Source organism: Vanessa tameamea, chromosome 11 (genome assembly GCF_037043105.1).
Source record: "Vanessa tameamea isolate UH-Manoa-2023 chromosome 11, ilVanTame1 primary haplotype, whole genome shotgun sequence".
NCBI classification, from domain to species: domain Eukaryota; kingdom Metazoa; phylum Arthropoda; class Insecta; order Lepidoptera; family Nymphalidae; genus Vanessa; species Vanessa tameamea.
The window spans coordinates 12,226,395-12,246,873 of NC_087319.1; the positions used below are offsets into that span (position 1 = coordinate 12,226,395).

General features: G+C 34.2%; 3 protein-coding genes across 3 annotated transcripts in view; all 3 read right to left on the reverse strand.

Annotated features, from left to right (window-relative positions):
- Window positions 1–11,788, reverse strand: part of LOC113395333 (intermembrane lipid transfer protein VPS13A-like) — a 35,542-nt gene extending 23,754 nt beyond the window's left edge. The window contains exons 1-17 of the mRNA XM_026632923.2: window positions 11,673–11,788; window positions 8,158–8,317; window positions 7,368–7,768; window positions 6,613–6,824; window positions 5,885–6,059; window positions 5,276–5,549; window positions 4,761–5,004; window positions 4,531–4,661; window positions 4,151–4,351; window positions 3,749–3,957; window positions 3,426–3,570; window positions 3,102–3,238; window positions 2,342–2,611; window positions 1,727–1,905; window positions 1,229–1,458; window positions 719–861; window positions 295–429 (exon numbers count right to left, since the gene is read on the reverse strand). Of these exons, the coding sequence (XP_026488708.2) occupies window positions 295–429; window positions 719–861; window positions 1,229–1,458; window positions 1,727–1,905; window positions 2,342–2,611; window positions 3,102–3,238; window positions 3,426–3,570; window positions 3,749–3,957; window positions 4,151–4,351; window positions 4,531–4,661; window positions 4,761–5,004; window positions 5,276–5,549; window positions 5,885–6,059; window positions 6,613–6,824; window positions 7,368–7,768; window positions 8,158–8,298 (3,227 nt within the window). The 5' untranslated portion in view covers window positions 8,299–8,317; window positions 11,673–11,788. The remainder of the gene's footprint in view (window positions 1–294; window positions 430–718; window positions 862–1,228; window positions 1,459–1,726; window positions 1,906–2,341; window positions 2,612–3,101; window positions 3,239–3,425; window positions 3,571–3,748; window positions 3,958–4,150; window positions 4,352–4,530; window positions 4,662–4,760; window positions 5,005–5,275; window positions 5,550–5,884; window positions 6,060–6,612; window positions 6,825–7,367; window positions 7,769–8,157; window positions 8,318–11,672) is intronic.
- Window positions 11,789–13,559: 1,771 nt separating this feature from the next.
- Window positions 13,560–16,897, reverse strand: LOC113395338 (uncharacterized). Its single transcript, XM_026632931.2, has 5 exons — window positions 16,830–16,897; window positions 15,957–16,016; window positions 15,025–15,099; window positions 13,972–14,205; window positions 13,560–13,763 (listed from the first exon to the last, which is right to left on the reverse strand). Exons 1-5 carry the CDS (start codon window positions 16,866–16,868, stop codon window positions 13,611–13,613), a joined length of 561 nt encoding a protein of 186 aa, XP_026488716.2. The 5' UTR covers window positions 16,869–16,897; the 3' UTR covers window positions 13,560–13,610.
- On the reverse strand, window positions 15,635–20,391 carry LOC113395336 (transmembrane protein 183). Its single transcript, XM_026632929.2, has 4 exons — window positions 20,136–20,391; window positions 19,287–19,972; window positions 18,121–18,429; window positions 15,635–15,644 (listed from the first exon to the last, which is right to left on the reverse strand). Exons 1-3 carry the CDS (start codon window positions 20,173–20,175, stop codon window positions 18,121–18,123), a joined length of 1,035 nt encoding a protein of 344 aa, XP_026488714.1. The 5' UTR covers window positions 20,176–20,391; the 3' UTR covers window positions 15,635–15,644.
- Window positions 20,392–20,479: the final 88 nt, after the last annotated feature.

The following is a 20,479-nucleotide window of genomic DNA, read 5'->3' on the forward strand; positions in this document are numbered from 1 at the left end:
ATAGTAAATCTGGCAATCACAATTATTGAAATTTTTAGAATGGAATCCTGAATCGCCACAATAGTCGCCATTTGCTCCCTTTTCACCAGTGTCCCCAAAGAGTTTAACTGTCGTCGATGTAAAATCAAGATTTTCATGTGAACACGTTTGTCGCGTATGAGAACTTGTACTTAAAAAAGTTATTTTTTTATTTACATATTTTTCAATAATGTTACTTATGCCCTTCAAATAATTATGTTCAAATTCTAAGGATGAATGACAAAAAAGGCAAACTTAAAGGTTTTAAATACTTACCGGACCGAGTAACTGAACTTAGTCGCACCGGGTGGCACGGGAGGGTCTGCTTCTGGCTTCATTAAATAATCCCATAACGTTCTGGTCTTTGGTAAGATCATCGTCGTAAAATTTAGAGAATGTCGCTTCTGTATTCTGAAAACAAATAAATTTAATGTAAGGTAATGTTATCCGTTTTAGTAAATGCGTCGTAATGAAATTTTATGGGTTACATAGGATTTATAACTCCAATTTTTTTTTTTCAAATTTTGAGAGCTTAGTGAGATGTACTATGTTATATAGAATAGTTATCAGGGTATCCTATAGTCTACAGAATTGCGGAATAAAACTAGTCTCGAATAAAAGAAAAATAATCGAAATTATATTTTCGGTTAAATATTTTAATAGGCCGATGTCCTAAACTAGTGTAACCGTGTGGCCTCACTTGTGGGTCAGGTAGTGCAGGTAGTTCCGCAGCGCGGCGAGCGCGGCCGCGTGCGCGAGCAGCACGAGCGGGCCCACGTCCGCCACCAGCGCCTGCTCCACGTTGTGGAAGTGCGAGCGGAACTCGGGGCAGTTCGCGCGGACCTACACGTCACAGATATAGACCGGATTGAACGCGGCGTCTCGATATTTTATTTAAACGAATAGCCGATGATCATGCATGTGCTAATATTGGCTATAAATTTTTAAATTTATGAAATAGAAGAAAAACTTTATTTATGTTAAACCATTCCGACGCGAGTAGGATTTAGAAGAAAACCAAATATAATAGTTAATAAGTATAAAAAAAAACGTATATTCTCAACGCATCGGCATTACATTTTTTTTACACACGGCTTCGAGTAAGACTAACTGAGACAGCATTTATGACAGTCTCGATGGTTTAACTTTATAATAAATCCTTTACGCTGTAAAATACCAATTTACTGGTTTACTGTAAGATTACGCTTACTTTTCTATACAGGAGATTAAACAGTTCCCCCGAGCTCGTCAGTAGTTCCAAGTACTGCCCGGTACTGCTGTGATGCTGTTTGTCCGTCAGAAGCGCTTGGCCTATCGATAGCTGGATAGCGGGTCCGAATTGCATCAGGGCCACATCCAGGCAAACCTTACTGACACTCAGCATGATGTACGGCTTGTCCACTAACTCGCTGGACCGATTTAAGTTGATCACTATCTCACCTGTTTTAAAATGAAAATTGTTGGAATAGAATAAAAGTTGCATTCATTAATTTAAATATATCCAAAGATACGATGGATTTATGCTTTTATTACTTAAAATACATCATAAAAAGGTAAAAAAATATATATGCTATATCTATAAAAAAAACACCATGTACCTACTTCCGCATATATTTTTAAGAGATGTATTTATACCTAATTGTTACCTTGTTTTACCAAATGTTTGCCGTTTATAAATAACAAATTGTCACTTATGAAAAAAACTCACCAATAATAAATCTCATCAATGTTCCAATAGTATTACTCGGCGAAACGTTATCGTCGAAACCTGGTAAGTCAACAGAACGTGCATACTCTTCGACGTCTTCATCGCTAAAATCTGCTGTGGGTAATGATTCTTCAGCCGGTGATCTGGCACTCTCACCATCAGTCTTGGTCTCAGCTGCCCTAAAACGTCATTGAGATCTAAGAGATGACATTATATTTTTTTAATCTATTGACAGACTTTTAGTCATCACAACCCGAAACGAAAATTCCTGCTGACTGATTTTAAGCGACTAATTTCAAAGGTAAATTGGACAGTAGTATTTTTAATAAATTTAATAATACTACTACTGATACTAACTAATTTTGCGAGAAATATTATAACATTAATATAAATAATGAGGACTTGTACGTGGCAGTGGAATAATTTGATGGAACTGTAATCTGATACAACCGGCGTGTGATCGGAATTAGAAGAATTTTCTTAAAAGAAAATAATTTATGATATTTGGTATCTATGCAATAATAACCTTTTTACGAAAATTATGTAAACGAAGAAAATTGGCACAAAAAGGTAAATGTTGTATTTAAAAAAAAAGGTATTGAAAATAATTCTTACCTATTCCTACTGAAGTATGTCGCCACAATATTTTGCCTTAATCTGATCAACTCTTTGTATCCAGGATCCGCAGTCACTCTGTCTAACTCTAACGTCTCCATCAATTCCGGGTCCTCCAACTCCTCGACGTAATCTCCAGAATCCATGAAGGAGACCGGAACGGTGTTTGGAACAGGGACGGGCAAGTTGTCGACGAAATCCAACAAATGTCCGATGATTCGATCAGACAGGTTGAATTTAAGACTCGAGAGTGAAATATTTAGCTTATATCTGAATTCAAGACAAATAATGCAATATTACGAAATCATAATGGAATAGTTTTCATTTTAAATATTAATTAATTAATGTTTTTTTAAATGTTTTTTTAACTAATGATTCGTTGACGAAACGAAACTAGTTGAACAAAATTACCTATTTACTTGAGATCGAAATCGCTGCTTTAATACAAGAATTTTTCTTTTTTGGTGTCAACGCCTGTTGTCACTGGTTAGGTTTCATTTTCTTATCAGTTATTGTTAAATGCTGTTGTTATGTTCCGATTTCAACGTTGTTCTTAAGTACGTGTATAATATACACGTATTTAAAATCAAAAATATATTATATTTTTCGCGCCAATCTCCATGAACGAAGATGATAAATAAACGTGACAAGGACTAATAACTAATTCGCCTTCCCATTTAATTTAGAACGAAACAATTAGATTTAACATAGCTTCTGTATCGAGAATACAACACATTTAAATAAAAGTAACTATAGTAACCTGGGCAAAAGCTTATAATCCTTCTTGATGCTGGTGGAAAAGACAAGCTGCGCGCGCAGCCGTGGTATGAGGTGCAGCTCCGAGTCGCCGTGCTTGCGAGCCTCGCGCCAGGCCTCACTCCATTCGCAGAACAGCACCTGCAGGATCAAACTTCTGAATAATTTTCACACAAAATCTTATACTAAATTTTAGAACAATTTATTAAATAAGTCAGCTCAAAAATGTTACAAATATATAATATTGGAGACCACTAAACCTTACTTAAAAAACATAACGAGCTACAATTATTACTTGAAGCATAAAAAATAATAGCTACTACCATACCTGAAGAGAGCACTCAGCATGGAAGCGGTCATAGAGTCGTTCTTCTAGCTCCATGCATGTTGCGTCTTCTAACGTGAGGTTGGAAGGTTGGAGATCCGACTTTATCACTACACGGTTTATGTCTAGAACCATCACGCGACCCGGCCTGGATGGGTATAATATTCAAACACTTTTAGGACACAGTTCAAGTCGTGTTTTACTCAATAATTTAAATCAGTAACGTGTTTTTTGATTACTTGAGATAAAATTAATATATTAAATAATAAAAAGTGTAAGAGAACAACAAAAAATAGAATATTTCTATTAATTTTAAGTAGACGTACTTGTGCACACAGCCATGTTCTGGAAGGATAATAGCAGGTCCTTTGAGGTCCACATTCAAATGAAACACCTTCCTACGACTTATAGCGTGTGCTAAAACAGACTTGCTCATTGCTCCCACTTGCTCAACGGCTAGTGACACCTCTTCGGCCAACGCCTCGGGCGTCATAGAATGAGTTTGGAAGAAATTTATCAGTTCTGTGAACGCGTGCTGTAAAAAAAATATTACTTTTATAATTAACTTTTCTAGAATATGATTTCATGTGATGAGACTATATATACACTTCCAACAATAGAATCTAAATTGTAGTCGACTCTTTTTACTCTTCACACGCGCACTCGTTAAGACGAACGAAACTTACGAATGCGCGTATTATGCTTAATAATGAATTTTAATGGTGTACCTCAACATAAACCAGTTCCACAGGCTCCACGTGACAAGTGACACCAAGGTCTGCGTGGCTGTTTACTGGATTCTTCTCCACGTCCAGCGCAAGCACGGTATTGCTACCCACCGAAGAGCCTTGAGCTGCTATCAGCAAGGGTACCAACTCACCATCGGAGGACATGCCCTCGATAACTATATTCTCTGTTCTTGCCGACACCTGGTCATACACAAAAATGCTCTTAACAAAAGTATACACAAAAAAACATTGGTATGTATTCAGTACAATACATGTTTGCGGTGTGAAATAAGTTCATATCCGTTGTAAAAATTATATTTATTCGGTACAAGAAAACATAATTAGAATTTTTTTTTTTTTTACGACTCTGTCGAATTTACCTTATAAGCCTTAGCTGACGGTCTCGTCTCTAAGGACGCAAGGAACTGTGTGAGATTCACCACCAACACTTCCTTACTCCTGTTCATCAACGTCAAAGTACAATTTGCCAATGTTAGATTAATTTTATGTTCTGAAATGAAATTTTTCAATATATGAAATAATTGTCAAAAGTCGTTATATTGTTCAAAGGTATCGACAATTATTAATTTATTATCTACAATTCACTCACCGATATACTGCTTTGACTTATCCTGTCTAGGAGCACCTTCAGCGTAGCCTATTAGCTCACATACTTTCTTCTTCTCAGGGCTCGACAAATGGCTCCACAGACTTTTACATCGCTCTGTCTTCACGCAGAGTTCCACGCGTGACTTCGTTTCCGTATCGGAGTCACTTTCGTTATCTGAAGTTGGCCTCCACCAATCGAACTCCGTTTCTACGATATCTATTCTGTCCGGTTCTTGACTCAATAGCTACGGAAACAAAGACAGCTTGTAGATATATAAAAATACATGCTGGTATATATGTTTTAGATTATTAGTCTTTGACATCGTATAATCGATCAGTTTGATATTTGGCACAAATATCTGTAATTTCTTCGTGACGGTGTTTACAAAGACAGTACAACGGCTATCAGATATTGCAAGTATAGAGGTATCCTCAATCAATTTATATTATTTTACCATTTAGCTATACCAAAATATAAATTAAATTACTTTCATTAGAACTTAACGAAGAACTCACTTCAAACTTCGCTTGCTCCCTCGCAATCACCACTGATATAATAGGAAGACTGTCTTCGCACTTTTGCAAATCCAATTTGAGTTCGATATCATTCGGACTTCTCAGAGTACTCTTGTATGTCTTCTTATAAATATTATAATTTTCTCTGTGCTTTTTGATGGCAGTCCAAGTGTAAGGACGAACACGTTGCTCAACTACCACATTGTATGCATAGCGCCACCACTTCTTAACGTCTTTGAGAAGGGGAATCCCGGGATGGAGATGTCTGTACTTCCTATATATAATTGATTAATATTTTTTAATAAAATGTTATTAAAAACATTTAACTTTTTGTACATACTCGTACTCCAATAACAGTCGGTCATGTCGGAGGTAGAGCTTTGCGCTTATCCATTTGTTCTACAGGAAAATTTTGTCCTAATGTGTAACGACTTAAATGGTGAGCCAGTTTAATTACAGGCACATGAGAGATACTATTTTAAATCCCGCGTTTGACGGCGTATTTATGTATTGTATAAATTGGTTTATATTTCTGTCACTGTTGATGACGGCGACCTAGCATAAGGAATCATATCTACGGTATGCTACCATAAGTATAAAAATACTTACCTATTAAGCGTTATCCTCTGGAAGGAGGTAAGCAAGTTGTCGATGGAGAGGTATTGTCTCCTGGACAGTTGCAGCGCGCTGTCCTGCAACACTGCGTCCAGGAGTAATCGAGGCACCCTTGCTTCCCCTGACCGGTTTATAATAACCTTCACCTTGCAAGTTACTGGTTTCAGCACTAAACAAATTTATAATTATCATAGCAAAATATTTTCGTTTTTCAAATACAATAAAATTAAAATACACCTTATTCGAGTAGGCTTTCATAATTACACTAGATGATAACCCGGCTTCGCAAAAGTAAAATAAATAAAACTGAACAAATATATGTCGGAGGAAGCTATGAGTCGGGTTGATTGATGTTTGCATGTACGAGTATAACACACAGTACTATTTGTTTACATTTTAATATACTTTTTTTACTACAAAGGGTTTCAGTAGGCCGATTGCTATGTGGACAAAAAATATTTCAAAATTTTACTTAAAATGCTAATTGCAAGATATTTTAAAAGTATGACACTGCTCGACACTGTGACACTTTTATTTATAAATAAATAATTATTGTTAGACAACTATTTGAAAAAAAATAAAAAAATTATTGGTACAACCTGGGATTCAGCCGACATTCATGTGGTCAATAGCCAGAATAAGGGGGTAGTTTTCAGAAAATATGTACGTCAGAAGAACATTCTTCATCTTCACCAAGTATTATACTAAAAGTCTACACTTACAAAATTCAAAGTCCTCATGATGCATGGAGAATTTGTCCAATCCAGTGAGCATATAGTGCTTCCAGTTGTAGTACTGCATGGGTGTTATATGAGCTATCTCCACGTCATCGAGAGCGGTCGCCGTAGGGTTCCAATATAAAGACAGTGACTCAACTCGCATCATCTGGTAAACTGTTGACGCGTTGGGTGTAGTCACTGATGGTTTCCATTTGCTGAAAATCGAGGTTGAAATCAGGAAAATTCACAATTAGAACAGATTCATATAAGATAGATAGATCACAAGTTACCTATTCGTGATTGAAGAATTAAATAGTAAGACTATTCAAGATTAAACAATATCAGAGATTTAAAGTAACTTTTCTTACAGATTCAAATTAAACTCTATCCCCGTAGGCTTTTACTTTTGAAGCGTTATTTTATATGACTAAATTAAATTTTATAACGAGCACTTAAGTAATTTGAACTTGAATTCGAATGGTATATAATTTTTCAAATCTTTCAAGATTTGAAAATGTTTTATTCATTAACTTGTTTAATTTTCCTGACAAGTTCCATGTCATTCAGCAAACTCCGTCGAATGGCAATTAATGTTAAGCATATACTAAATTGATATACTGATATGAAATAATCTCAAAAAATGGAAGGAGGCTGTGAAATAAATGAGCAAGGTTATCTAAATTATCTTAATGTTGATTAAGTTTTATTAGAAAACTTATAGTAAATATTATTTAAGGAGTACTATGCTACAATAATACCTGTTCGTTGTCTCAATAGAAAGGCTTTGCAGGCACAAGCCGCAAGCAAGCGGCCCGTCCTTGGAACTGATGGAATCCTCATATCTAACGTGGACATTTCTCACGTAAATCTGCAAATTATTCACAATGGCCGTAAAAAGGTTCTCGAAGAAATTCTGGGGCCCTTTCAATATTTCGCTTTCTGCTTCTAAGTCTTGCAGGATTTTTCTCTTGGCGGCCCTCGTGAGCCTCTTCTCCCTGTCAGGATCGAAGTAACTGTTGGAGATCGCTGGTCCCACGAGGATTAAGACATCTTCGATCTGGACGACCACTGGCTGTGTGTATAGCCCCGACCATGGTATTTGGAGGTTGATTTTACCTATCGTGCCGATCTTCACATCGATCGGCAAATCTAGCTCGTACTGAAAATTATTGAAATAATTTATTACATTACGCTCTTAATTATGAGCATTATTTAGCGGTTTTTGGTTAAATGTTGTTTTTTCTCTTTCTGCCATCATTTTTTTTTTATGTTAGAGATCATTGATTTGACACGAGAAAGAAAAAACATCATTGTTTTACTAATTATCTTTTAAACAAGATTAATTGGTATAGCTAGTAAAGTAAAGATTTATAGGTATTATAAGATACCCGTGTTTACCCGTATTACGTAATAAGGTATGTATTAACCATCGACGATCTAATTATAAATATGTCTATTTATAATGATATGATATATATGGTCTATTTATAAAAATGTAATATTAAATTTCAAAAAATAAGTATAAATAAAGTCCCTAATGGTCCTCACCAAAGCCTCAGGCTTAAGTTTGAGATCAGTAAGATTGACATTTCCGGAGAAGATGCCCACGTTCAGATTCTCCGTGTCAAGGTCCTGCACGTATTTGCCCAGCAGCCGATTAAGGATACCTGCCACTGCGCCTTCGAACATGTTGCTTGGTTTTCGTTATCTGCGGAGAGAAAACTGAACTTATTAGACTTTTGTTACCTTTGTCATAGTTTGAATCTAAAATCGGATCATCTGTAGGGTAGTTTGAACCTTCCGTTGATATATACGTACGTATGTTTATTGACGTAACTAGCGTAAATTTAATGTTCTTGTTATGAAATAAACTTACTGCCCGTCCCGACTTCGGATAAAATTTATAGAAAGTTAACTCTCCTGTTTCCCCCCTTACAGTTGACATTTCCAAAAATCCTTTCTCAGTGAGCGTCGACGTCGCGAAAGGTTTAAATATGCTTAATTTCAAAAGAATCGTTAGTCTCAGAATTTTTTTGATGAATAAGCAGTCTTTCGCTTAATTATGTTTTATATGTATAGGTTATATTAATTAATTAAAATTTCTTAATTAATGATTTCTAGAATCAGTTATTTAAAAAGATGAAGATATAATTCAAAATTTTGCCTTAAAATTATAATTATTATGATTTGTATATTACATATTATTGCTTAATTTATTATAATAATGTAAAATTACATTTGATCATAGCCACAAACACAATTATGCTATCGTACTGTTTTAATAAAATAAATAAATATAACGTTCTTATTTCAAATATTAAAAAAACATTTCTCATTATTTATTTCTTTTCTCATTAATAATATTTATGAATATAGATAATAGAATATTTAATCATTTTAAACATTGTCAATTCAGTTTTAACCCGTTATTTGAACCATATAATTCCAAGCAGTGTACTTTATTGACAGTGGTTAATACTTTAAAAAAAATGACATGAAGAATAAAAATAAACTAAGAAAAAAAAGAAATAATGTGTTGAAGCTAATGGAAATATCGAAGTATAACTAGTATACAACGTAAAGTCCTTTCAAGGCATTCATTTAACTTTGAACGTAGAACGTGACTAAGATTTTAATTTATGTACGAACTCCACCATAAGAGCCTGTCCAGATGAGGCGTTTTACGCGCGAGTCCACACGCGCGTTGACACTCGCGCGTATCCGAGATACTAGAGCTACATATATCCCGTCCAGATGCCTACGCGCGTATCCTCACTCGCGCGTAAAACGCGTGCAATGAGCGGGACTCTCGACTCGCGCGTTTAACGCGCGAGCGACGCGCGAGTCGAGATACTCGGGTGCCATTGCTGCGTCCAGTACTACGCGTGAGTCCGTTGCGAGTATGAATATAAATATAAGCTCAGGCATCTTTGAGGCGAAAATTTGGAGCCTATTGGTCCCACACAATATATTAGACGATCCATTACAATAAAATGACACATTATATATTCCAGGGATATAATAATTATCATTCGAAAAAATAAAAACTTATATTTGTATTATAAAGAATCATTCATCATTGTCATCCTGTTACTTTTTGCCCTTTACGAGTATTTAATATGAATAAGTTAATGATTGTAATAAATACTAATGGTTTTACATTTATCCCTCCCAGCGTAGAAACGCGCGTAAAACGCGGCATCTGGATGCAATAGAATTTGAAACGCGCGTGTGGACTCGCGCGTAAAACGCCTCACCTGGACAGGCTCTAAGCCTTTATTATTAAACGTCACAACGAACGATCGCGTTTGTAAAGCTGTATGTCTTCTATCTTTATCAAACTAATGTCAAATTAATTTTGACAGTAAGAGGAAAATAGTTGCATTGATTCAATATACAATTAATAAATTTAATACATTTAGAAAAATATATTGATGAAATATATATGTACGTTGTGTATTTAACTAGTTTTCGCCCAAACGGTCGGATGCGGTCATAAGTAATCAATAAAAATTTTTACAAAAAAAAAAACAACTTCAATAAAAATCGAGGTTAATTTAGCGTTCCGTTTTCTGTCGTTAAATACGACCATTTCGTCATCTCAAATGTCTTTCGATAGTAAATATTTAAATAACAATAATTTTATGTATCCTTTTAAGTACCTCCTTTATATAAATAAAAACTAATAGAACAATTAGATAATGACGAGATTTAAATGTAAACAAATTCATAATTATTATTAACACTAAAACGAAAACAAATAAAACTCAGCGTACATTAACATCGGAAAACATTTGAATGCCATCACAGATTACACAGCACTTCGTTAATTATATTTTCGTTCTTAAACCAAAACATATGAATGTAGAATTAACATAAAAAGTAATTAAAAAACGTAAACACTTCATATTGTTTTGTCCTGTATCTGTATACTGTATACGATGACCACGTTTGAACTGATATCGCTATCAAAGATAAGCCGATTATCATAAATATATATACGAATGTAGGTACGTGCGTATGTATAAATCGATGGATGATATTATAAAAACCGTTGAAGTTAATTATTAATAGATAAAATACATTCAAGAACAGAGACATCGCGGTTTACGGGAAACTAACTAAAACAGAGAGAAGACGAAAACCTGTACGTGTACTGTAACAACGATAATCCATAGCGCGGAATCCAGGCTGACAATTATAATTAATATGTAGAAGTAGTTATATACAGATATATACATAATGTATTAGAAATACGCAATTAACGGAACGAAAAATAAAAGTAAAACCAACTAGATTGTTTTTTAAATTATATTTTTTTAAAAAGTGTTTTTAATCCATGTCAGTAGTTGCTATCATCAGCACAAAAAATATGTCCAAAGATCAACTCATTCGGTTACGTGGAAATGGTTTAAGTATCATTTCAAACTCAAATTCCTTTATTCAATATGGAAGTATTACACTTACTTATTGATAGTCAAATTAAACACTAACACCGGTTCGGAAAAGAAAATACCCTGACCTGAGAAGAACCGGCGAATGAAACACAGCGGGTCTTTTTTTTGTCAAAATCAAAAACTTTTGCAACACATTATTGGATAATAGTTACTTGTAGTTCAATCGTAGCTTATCTAACAAAATGACAAAATACAATACAAGTACAAGATAAACGAAGGTAATAATCGGGAGATCACAGCGAATAATATTCAGAAGTGCGTGTGGGCGTGAAATTAAAAGATAAAATCAGTCAATTAAGATAAAAGGTCACGAGGCAGGCGCAATGTTAGATAATAATTGATGTTTCCATCACAAAGGACGGTCTAAAAATAGACTCAAGATCAGGGTACCAAGGACGTGTGACCTTCGCGTAACAAGTACCTATCGATCAATGCCAAGACGAAAACCATAAAAAAAAATCAAATCAAAAGCCTACGTTATTCCATATTTTATTAAAATACAGCGCAATCTGTTGTTCATTGCGACGAATATAATACATATTTGGACAAATTACACAGAGCTAGGCACAAAAACAAATGAATTAAATAATAAATGTATTAAATTACCTGTATTTTACATGATAATCTGGTTCCGGTAAACGTGTAATTCCTCTATAAGTTTTTTCCAGTGACGTCAAGGGACTCCGGCTGGAAGAACTGGCTGTTTTTGACAGATGTCATGGAGGGCGCATGGCCGTATTCCTCACGCATGCGCCCCTATAGAGTTACGACATGCGGAAATCCCGTAACATCAGGCTTCGTTCAATACATTTAATACAATGTCGGAATAAGCGAATAATATCATTTTAAATATAATATGTGTATTATAATTCTGTAATACACATTTATAATAGAATTATGGTTTAATATAAAATCACTATAATATTCTCCATAAGGCTATTCGCTCTAGGAAGTTAATGTAGAAATCATGTTTCAATTATTTATACTATAGCCCCATTTCGCGCTTGACTAATAAGAATAAAATTCTTATTTTCGTTATAAATAAAAAAAAAGATATCTCTGTACAAATATTATATTATTAGTATTGATTAGAGCGATCTATCCGTACTGTGTTTCACATCGGTGGACAAAGGTTCTGTCTGTCTCTGTGTTTGCTTATATCTTCAAAAATACGCTATGATTCAAGAGGAAGGTTTATATGTATAATACATGCATAATATAGCAAAGAAACACTAATAATTATAGAGGTTTCTAATGCGTAATAAACGAATGAATGAATATCGTAAATAAACACACTTTTTGCGCTTACATTGGAAACGTAGGATTTACTACGAGATGGATCAAAATAATGCACTACAGTATTCAAAGGTCTACAAAAAGTCCGCAATGGTTTACGTTTATTTCTTAAGGATATAATGGCTTATTTACGAAGTGATTTTAAGCAATACAGCATTAATCCCTATCCATTTTAAATACCTTAAATACATTGTACATTTAATAAAAATCAATACTTTAATAGCATGTAATTTAAAGGGGTATTTTCGAAGATATTACCGATTTAAAGTGCAGGGACATAGCGGTTTGTATTGTCTACTGACAAAAAAAATCCTGATACTGGGACTAGTAATTAAAGGTAAAGTTACGAAATAAACCAAACGGTTATTATTGTATGTTTTTTCAGGGGAAAGATTGGATGTTACTGACCTACGAACCTCAAGCGATTATTAGAATAGCTTTTAGGTGAATTCAGTTTAACACATGGAATTTTAATTTTCCTTTAAAAAAAAGCAATTTTTAGGTATACATCTTTAATAAATGCGGGTAATATATTATTTACTTGTACAAAATATGCACTTATGTCTTTATTATTTGTATCGTATTCGTTTCTTTAAAAACGTTAACATGTTAATTTGTTGCTACAGACGCCACAGACCTCGAGGGCGTGAGATGCAACCCCGGGTCGGACCATTAAAAAATTACTGGGATTGAGTTTGGGATTCGGATTCCCTGCCCCATCGGATTTATCAAATGATGTGATTTTAATCAGGGAGCATCAGAATCTAAATGTTGTGATTGCAAATGGATGTCGAAAAGTTTGCATTAAACTATTCCACTTCTTATGACTTTTTTATTGACTCTGAGTTTGTCTGCGTTGAGTAGTGTTATTGTATTAGTCTTCGTGGGGTTCTGGATTAGGTTTCCCCTGATCTGGTCGTCTCTATTATGAATCGCCAGTTTCAGGTTATAGTGCCTTTTTCACGAGCCGCCCTAACGCGTTTTCGCTGTTGTCGATGTAAAATACGAATTTATCGAAGTAAAATACGAAGTTTTTCGTATGACGCAATATTGCAACTACTGCATGGAATACGCTGTCGTGCAGTTGTAGCCATCTTGTGGCACATTTGATGAAAATTCCTGTAAGTTCTGTATTGTGGGTTAAATTTTGTTATATGTTTTAATGGCTAGCTTAGTTAATTAAAAAAAAAATTGTAATGCGTAACAAAACTAATAACTTTATTAATTGTTTATAGTTTATTTTTTAAATCACGGTGATCTCGGCAGACTCATGCAAGCGTTACATGAACCGGTAGGTATCAACGGAGCGAAGCAATCAGACGGGCAGACGGGACAGGCGGCCGCGAACTGACGAGACGGTTTGCAAAACGGTGATGAGGACCACTGAGACGGCTGCGCGTTCTGGGGAAAGATGGTACGTTTAGTAGTCGTTGAGACGGCGTAAGGCGTAGGCGACGTGGACCACGGCTTCCTATAATCGGATCTAAATTGCAAATACTATATATATATATATATATATATATATATATATATATAACTTAATTGACACTTACGAGTGTAAGTATTTAATTATCTTAAAATACATCGGATAATAACAAAATATTGATACCTTAATGAAACTTGCAAAACTGCACGTCATAGCGTCATAGGCCGGGCAATTTAGGTGAATCCCCTGCGCTGGCAAGTCAGCGGTTAGACACGTCGTCTTCGTGCTCTGCACCGCTGGCTCCCATTCAGGGTGATCCCTCGCCAGTTGGTCGAAGTGGGCTGATAATTTCTCCTTGTCGATCTTATCACCGTTCATCCAACCGGACTTCGTGAACACGCATGTCATTCTTTCGCACTGAAATTAAGAAATCACTATCACTAATGCGTACGCATACAGTCAGTTTCCCGTTTAATAATGAGAACTAAGCACAAATACGAAATGGACAAAATGGAACGGAAAAAATTACGTAATACGGTCAGCATTCACTATTCAGTGCAGTAACTTTCGGTCTAAATCCAAATAATATTCAAATAATATTGACTGTCCAGAACTTTTATCAAGATTTATTTATTTTTATTTTTCCTCACATAAGTTCCCGTAATACGAGTAACTTCTTTTATACCTGATTATATAAGTAGAATGGAATTAGGAAAAAATCCATCATATCAAGTTTATCATTGCTTTACATAATCTTTACAACAAAAAAAAAATGTAATGAAGCAGAATATTTGTCAAGATCATTTTGAAATGTATTTTTTTTTAATTATTTATTGTATCTACTGTTAGTTGTCCTACTGAAAATAAAATAAAATATTGCGACATCAATGTGGTACATGGATAATCACGTTGCGGCACCGTGCATAGGTTTATAAACATTAAAAGGTACGGAAAATAACTAATAAGTTACTTGGTAGCAGGGCTATATGGATCCGCCCGTAGACATGGGTACCCCCCATGCATCACAGACTCTACCGCTAAATGCACTGCTTAATATTGTAGTTTCGGGATCTTAGGCCCCAAAGTTGGTGACGCAGTGCCAATATACGTTGTATGTATGTTTAGTATTTCAAACAGTACCAAATAAGTTTATGGGCAGTGGTGAATATTTTCCCTCGGGTAGTCCATCTGCCAGACATCCCAACCACTGTTGATTCTTATTTATTTGATGCTCACCTCGGATAAATCCTTACTGCACTGATTGACTACTTTCATCTTTACAACTTTTGGCGCGCCGAGGCAAGAATACACCTAAAAAAAATGGCAATTAATCATATTTTGTAACATAATAACAAAAAATTATAACTCTTCGAGCCGGTGTGACTTTAGTGTTAGAGTATCGTCGCTATCTGCATTGTTTACAGACCAATTTCCATATTTGGAATTTCAAAATTGACAAACATCACCTCAAAATTGATCATCACAACCTACAACCCAATCTTTTTAAGAGACGTAATTATAAGACGCTCATCATTTTTTTTACTCGTCAACAGGTGCCTAAATACCGATTTCCATATTTCTAACATCAAAAATAAACTCTTATAAAAACTTCTGCCTTTGGAGATGAATTTTAAAAACCCTTCCTTAAAGAAGTTCCTATGCCAAATTTATTTTTTACAGACCTACCCGTATAGACTGTGCGTTGTATGTCAGGCAGTCACTTTAAAAATGTATTAAATAGATTCAACCAGGCTTCGAACGAGCACTTGAGCATTGAGTCGTGATTTTATCAGATCTATTTACCACTTGGTCGGAATGTAAATTCTACCGAAAAGGATCGACAAGAAACTCATGAGCTAGTTGATTATTTTCAACAATCACGTACAATTATATTTAGGTAGGATATTCGTACAGGATTGTATGGATCAAGGAATACTAACTCTAAGGTCACTTATTATGTATGTAGGTATATGAATTGTACTTAGATATTTATATGATAACATGCCTCATTTTTCAGTAGGTATCTACTTCTATTTTTTTTTTGTGTACTATTTTAAACCTTTATCCACAATTTCACGATAAATAGCTAACTTTGAAATCATTTATATTTAAAACTTTAGTAAATATATACCAGGAATAAAAAAGATAAAGATAAAAAACTAACTTACTTCCGTAGGTATGTGTCCACATACCACCGGCGGATCGACTGCAAGATTGGTTTGGCAGGTCTGAAATTCACGCAAATTATTTACATAATAACATGAATATCGCACAGCTTCAAAAGGCTTGGTATATATTAATCTACGCTTATCAATGGAGGATTTTGAATGAAGTGTAAATTTTCATCCGACACATACAAATTTCCTCACGATGTTTTACTCCACCGCCGAGCACGAAATTAGCACATAAGCACCAATTAGCACATAAAAAATCCTTATATTATATATGTAATTACATATGTTTTATAATTTCAAAAAATCAATTTAAAAGTATGCGAGCAATGTGTATTGATAGATTGATGTGTATTGTGATCGAGTTGTAGTCAAGTAATGGAAAATTCTTGTTTATCTTAAAAGCGCTTTCGGTATTTTTTGAGCACTTATTTCCTAACAAGACGATTGTCTGTCGGGATTTGCCATCAGCAGCACCTTAGGACGTCGAAATTTGCCCAATTTTTAATTGATAAAGTTTTTGGGTGGTAAGCCTATGTCCGGAAAGCTCCGGTTAAACAAACAAAAACTATCAAAATCACGCAACCATTACTACAAAAATGTCAAAGATGACTTTTGACAATACATAAAATGACTTCTGACTTTATATAAAAAGCCATGACCCTTATTTTCATATAACATACTATTTACACCTCCTGTCCAATCCTGTCTTAATGTGCGCTTTCATTTATAAACTATGTAAAATGATATGTTTAGACCCATCGATTTACGCAATGCATTTTGTCAGGCAGTCAGTTTAAAATATTAAGTAAATACATGTTAAAATAGATACATATATATCATAAATAATCTTACCAATACATAACTCACCACTATAGTTGCAAAAACAACAACAAGAGACCGAAACATTATTAGAACTCTACGCGACTGTTCAACACCAAATTTATCAACGTAATGAATGTAATAATTTGTTCACAAATGTTCATACTCAATTAAAATAATCATATTTGAGACAAAGATTAAAGGTCAATGATAAAATTGAACGTAACGACAATCGTCAGATAAGTATCAAAATCTTGCTTCGTAAAGGATATTTTCTTGTGGCGAGTCTGGATATGAGCAAACTAAACGTGGAAAACAAATAATCATTATATTCCAAAAACTTTACAAGGCATTAACTTGTTCAAATAATTTCTATTATTTAAAAATACAAATGAACAATAATCAGCTATATAAAATGTACCATGGAAGTATGGTTTTGCTAACTTTCGACTACATTAAATTAAGACTTAGTGGGACTAATACGGTTAGAGCCTAGCAACTGTTGCTATCAAATATTTATTGCGGATTGATATCAAATCAAAAAATTATAAATCAGTATTTTGGCCCTATGCAGTAGCATAATACTCCATAATACTGATTTATCGACTGCAACATTTATCAATCCCCAACAAATATTTGATAGCAACAGTTGCTATGTTTTAACCGTAATAGCCCTACAGGCCACGTAATCATGATTTCAACTATTAATCTGTTTTTAAATAAATAAATAAATAAAATAATTGAAATGTAATATAATATTAAACCGCTTCCGACCTTATGTAGCCAGGATATGTCGTCGATTTTTTTTAATGAAATAGACGGACTTTAAATGAGGCACCTGATGGTAAGTAGTCACCACCACCACCACCAGTCACCATTGACATTGTTAAAAATATGAACCATAACTTAGAATACATCACCAATGCACCACTAACCTTGGGAAATGTTATGTCCCTTGTGTCAGTAGTAGCACCAGATCTCTTATCCTTAAAACCGGAATATAACAATACTAGGTACTACTCTTTTTGCGGTAGAATATCTGATGAGTTCATAGAACCTACCCAGACAAGTACAAAACCTAACAAGTTAGCTCGATAATTATAGTAAAAAAATTAAAAACTTTTTACGGTAATAATTGCCGTTTTATCTTTAGTGATTGCCACTCTCAATTGGAATAATTTAATTTCTGAACATTTAAAAATTCACGCCATCTAATGACAAGTAGCTTAACTAAAACCATAAACAACTTATAATTAGTAAATTAATAAATACACTGCATTTTAAGTTGAATAAAACCAAAGAAGAACAAAAATAGTTTATATTTATATCACATTTGCACTCATAGGTCTCCATTACACAATGTAAAGAAATCCTTTTTCAATACGGGTAACGATTCTTCATCCATCATTGGCAACCTGTTCTCAAAGTTTGGGTATTTTGGATGCCACCAATCATATACCAATATGCTTACAACCGTGTCAATGACAACTGAACATTCTGGAATCACATTCCTAGATATGTTGTAGTGACCAGTATTGAAGCCTAGGAGCAATTTGTGGTGTCTGAATCCTTGTGACAACATCACACTCACTGATGATAGAGTCATACCCATTAGTGGTGGTACTTCATAAAAGTTTTGACAGGTCACCTTGAAAAAAGAAAATTCAATGTTAAACAAAGAATTATTTTTTTATGTTTAGTTTTTAGTTAAATAAAAATATTTATTTATTTAATATTTTGCATATTAGTATTGGTGGACATGGACTGGTCACTTGACAAGATTGAATGATGGAAGGTGGCCATAATTTTTCACTAATTGGTCAGGTCCAAGTGGTAAGAGAGCCAGAGGACACCCAGAGAATGATGGTTAGATGAAATTAAAAAAAAATCTGGAGTAGACTGGACAAAGACAGATAAGGAAAACCTGGATACTGCTCTATACCGAGGACCTATACCCGCAGAGGGTTTAACAGAATAACTCTAAATAAATATATTCTTATTTCTTTAATTTTCTATGTATTTTAAAGAGATAAGGCTTCATGCTTATTATTATATTAGTAATGATAAGTTTTATCATGTAAAATATTATATATTCTTTTGAAATTGTTTTTCCATAATCTATATTAATAGATGGCAATTTTATTTTTTTATTATTCATTTTACAAAAAAAGTACGTTGACAAATGGGCCACATGACGCTGAGTGGCCACTGATGCCCATGAGCATTAAACATAAATCAGAAAATACAATGTGTTTAAGATGATTCTAGTATGTATATACACAATTGAGGAGGAATGGAGGGACTGGGAGGTAGGTATTAAGTACCTGATGTCCTATTCTGTATTCCTGACAATATCTATGAAACATTAAATTTTGATCAGCTTAGTAGTAAAGACATTAACGCAAAATCTCATTTCAATTAGCTTACTAAGCAAATGTAAAGTTTTTCAAAAGAGTATACAAACTAACTATATTAATTGGGTAAACTATATTAATTTAAATGTACCTGCATTACTTGGGAATCCACTTCTGGATTTGCATCAATGCGTCCAAGTTCCTCAATAAAATCTATTGTTGTAATTCTTTTTTCAGGATTTGATTTTTTCAGTTTAAAATAAACAAACCAGTATGATTGCCCTTTGCAATACCAAACATTGACACAGCGTCTCTTAACCAGCTGGTGCGGTCGACTCTCCTGAGTCGCTTGCTGCAATATTTTCCTAACAAACACATCATAGGTGTGATGTAATGCACGTATAACTCTCTGCCTCAAGCCATACAACTTATAACTATTCTCTATACGTAATTTCTCAGGGAGTTTTGGGTGATTCTGGCAGTATCTCCTATATAACGCCCTCCAAAATGATTCTCTCTTAGTTATAGCATATGTTGCCCTATTGACTCTAGCAAAATTACCAACTTCCTCTGGCTTAATGTAAGGAGATATAAGATACCAAACTATCTCCGGGTATACAATGCCAGTTTGATCACTAATGTTTTCACACTTGGAATGATTTATTTTATTCTTGTATACAAAATTCTTAGTTCCATCAGCATTTACTTCCTCGATTACATCTAAATCATCATCTTCGAGATCCTCCCATGTTTTCTCAGGGACATCCTCAGATACAAATGACTTCTTGACTCTGCCAACAGGTTTTAGTGCATTAGCACAGTCATTTAAGGTAAAGTCTGGAAAATAATACATAAACAAATGAACACAATAGAGGTTGACAAGTATTTGAACTACATAAAATTGGTAAAATTATATATATTGTGTATTGATGCATGAATTGTATACTAGGACTAAAATAAATTGATCTTTCGGAAAACAAAAATATTGAATGATTCTTACCTGCATTGCTCGTCTTTTTTTTACCTTTTTTCTTCGGCATCTAACAACTTTGCTGATAACAAACAAAACAAGACGTTGTTCAAGGACCCGCATTCAAGTTAGAAACTCTTTTTACCACTTGTTCATACTTATTAGAATTCGTTTTGAATTTTTATTCCTATTATAAATAATAATTATCTTTATTTTATTTTACCCACGTTCTGTACAAAAATTTTGGGAATGGGAAACGCTTATTGACAATTGACATTCAACATTGAGTTAATGAAAAAGAGAACGCAATACGACTACTGTGAGTTAGCTGAGACAAAAGATATTAGATAAGTTGACTGTTGAAGTATGAGACT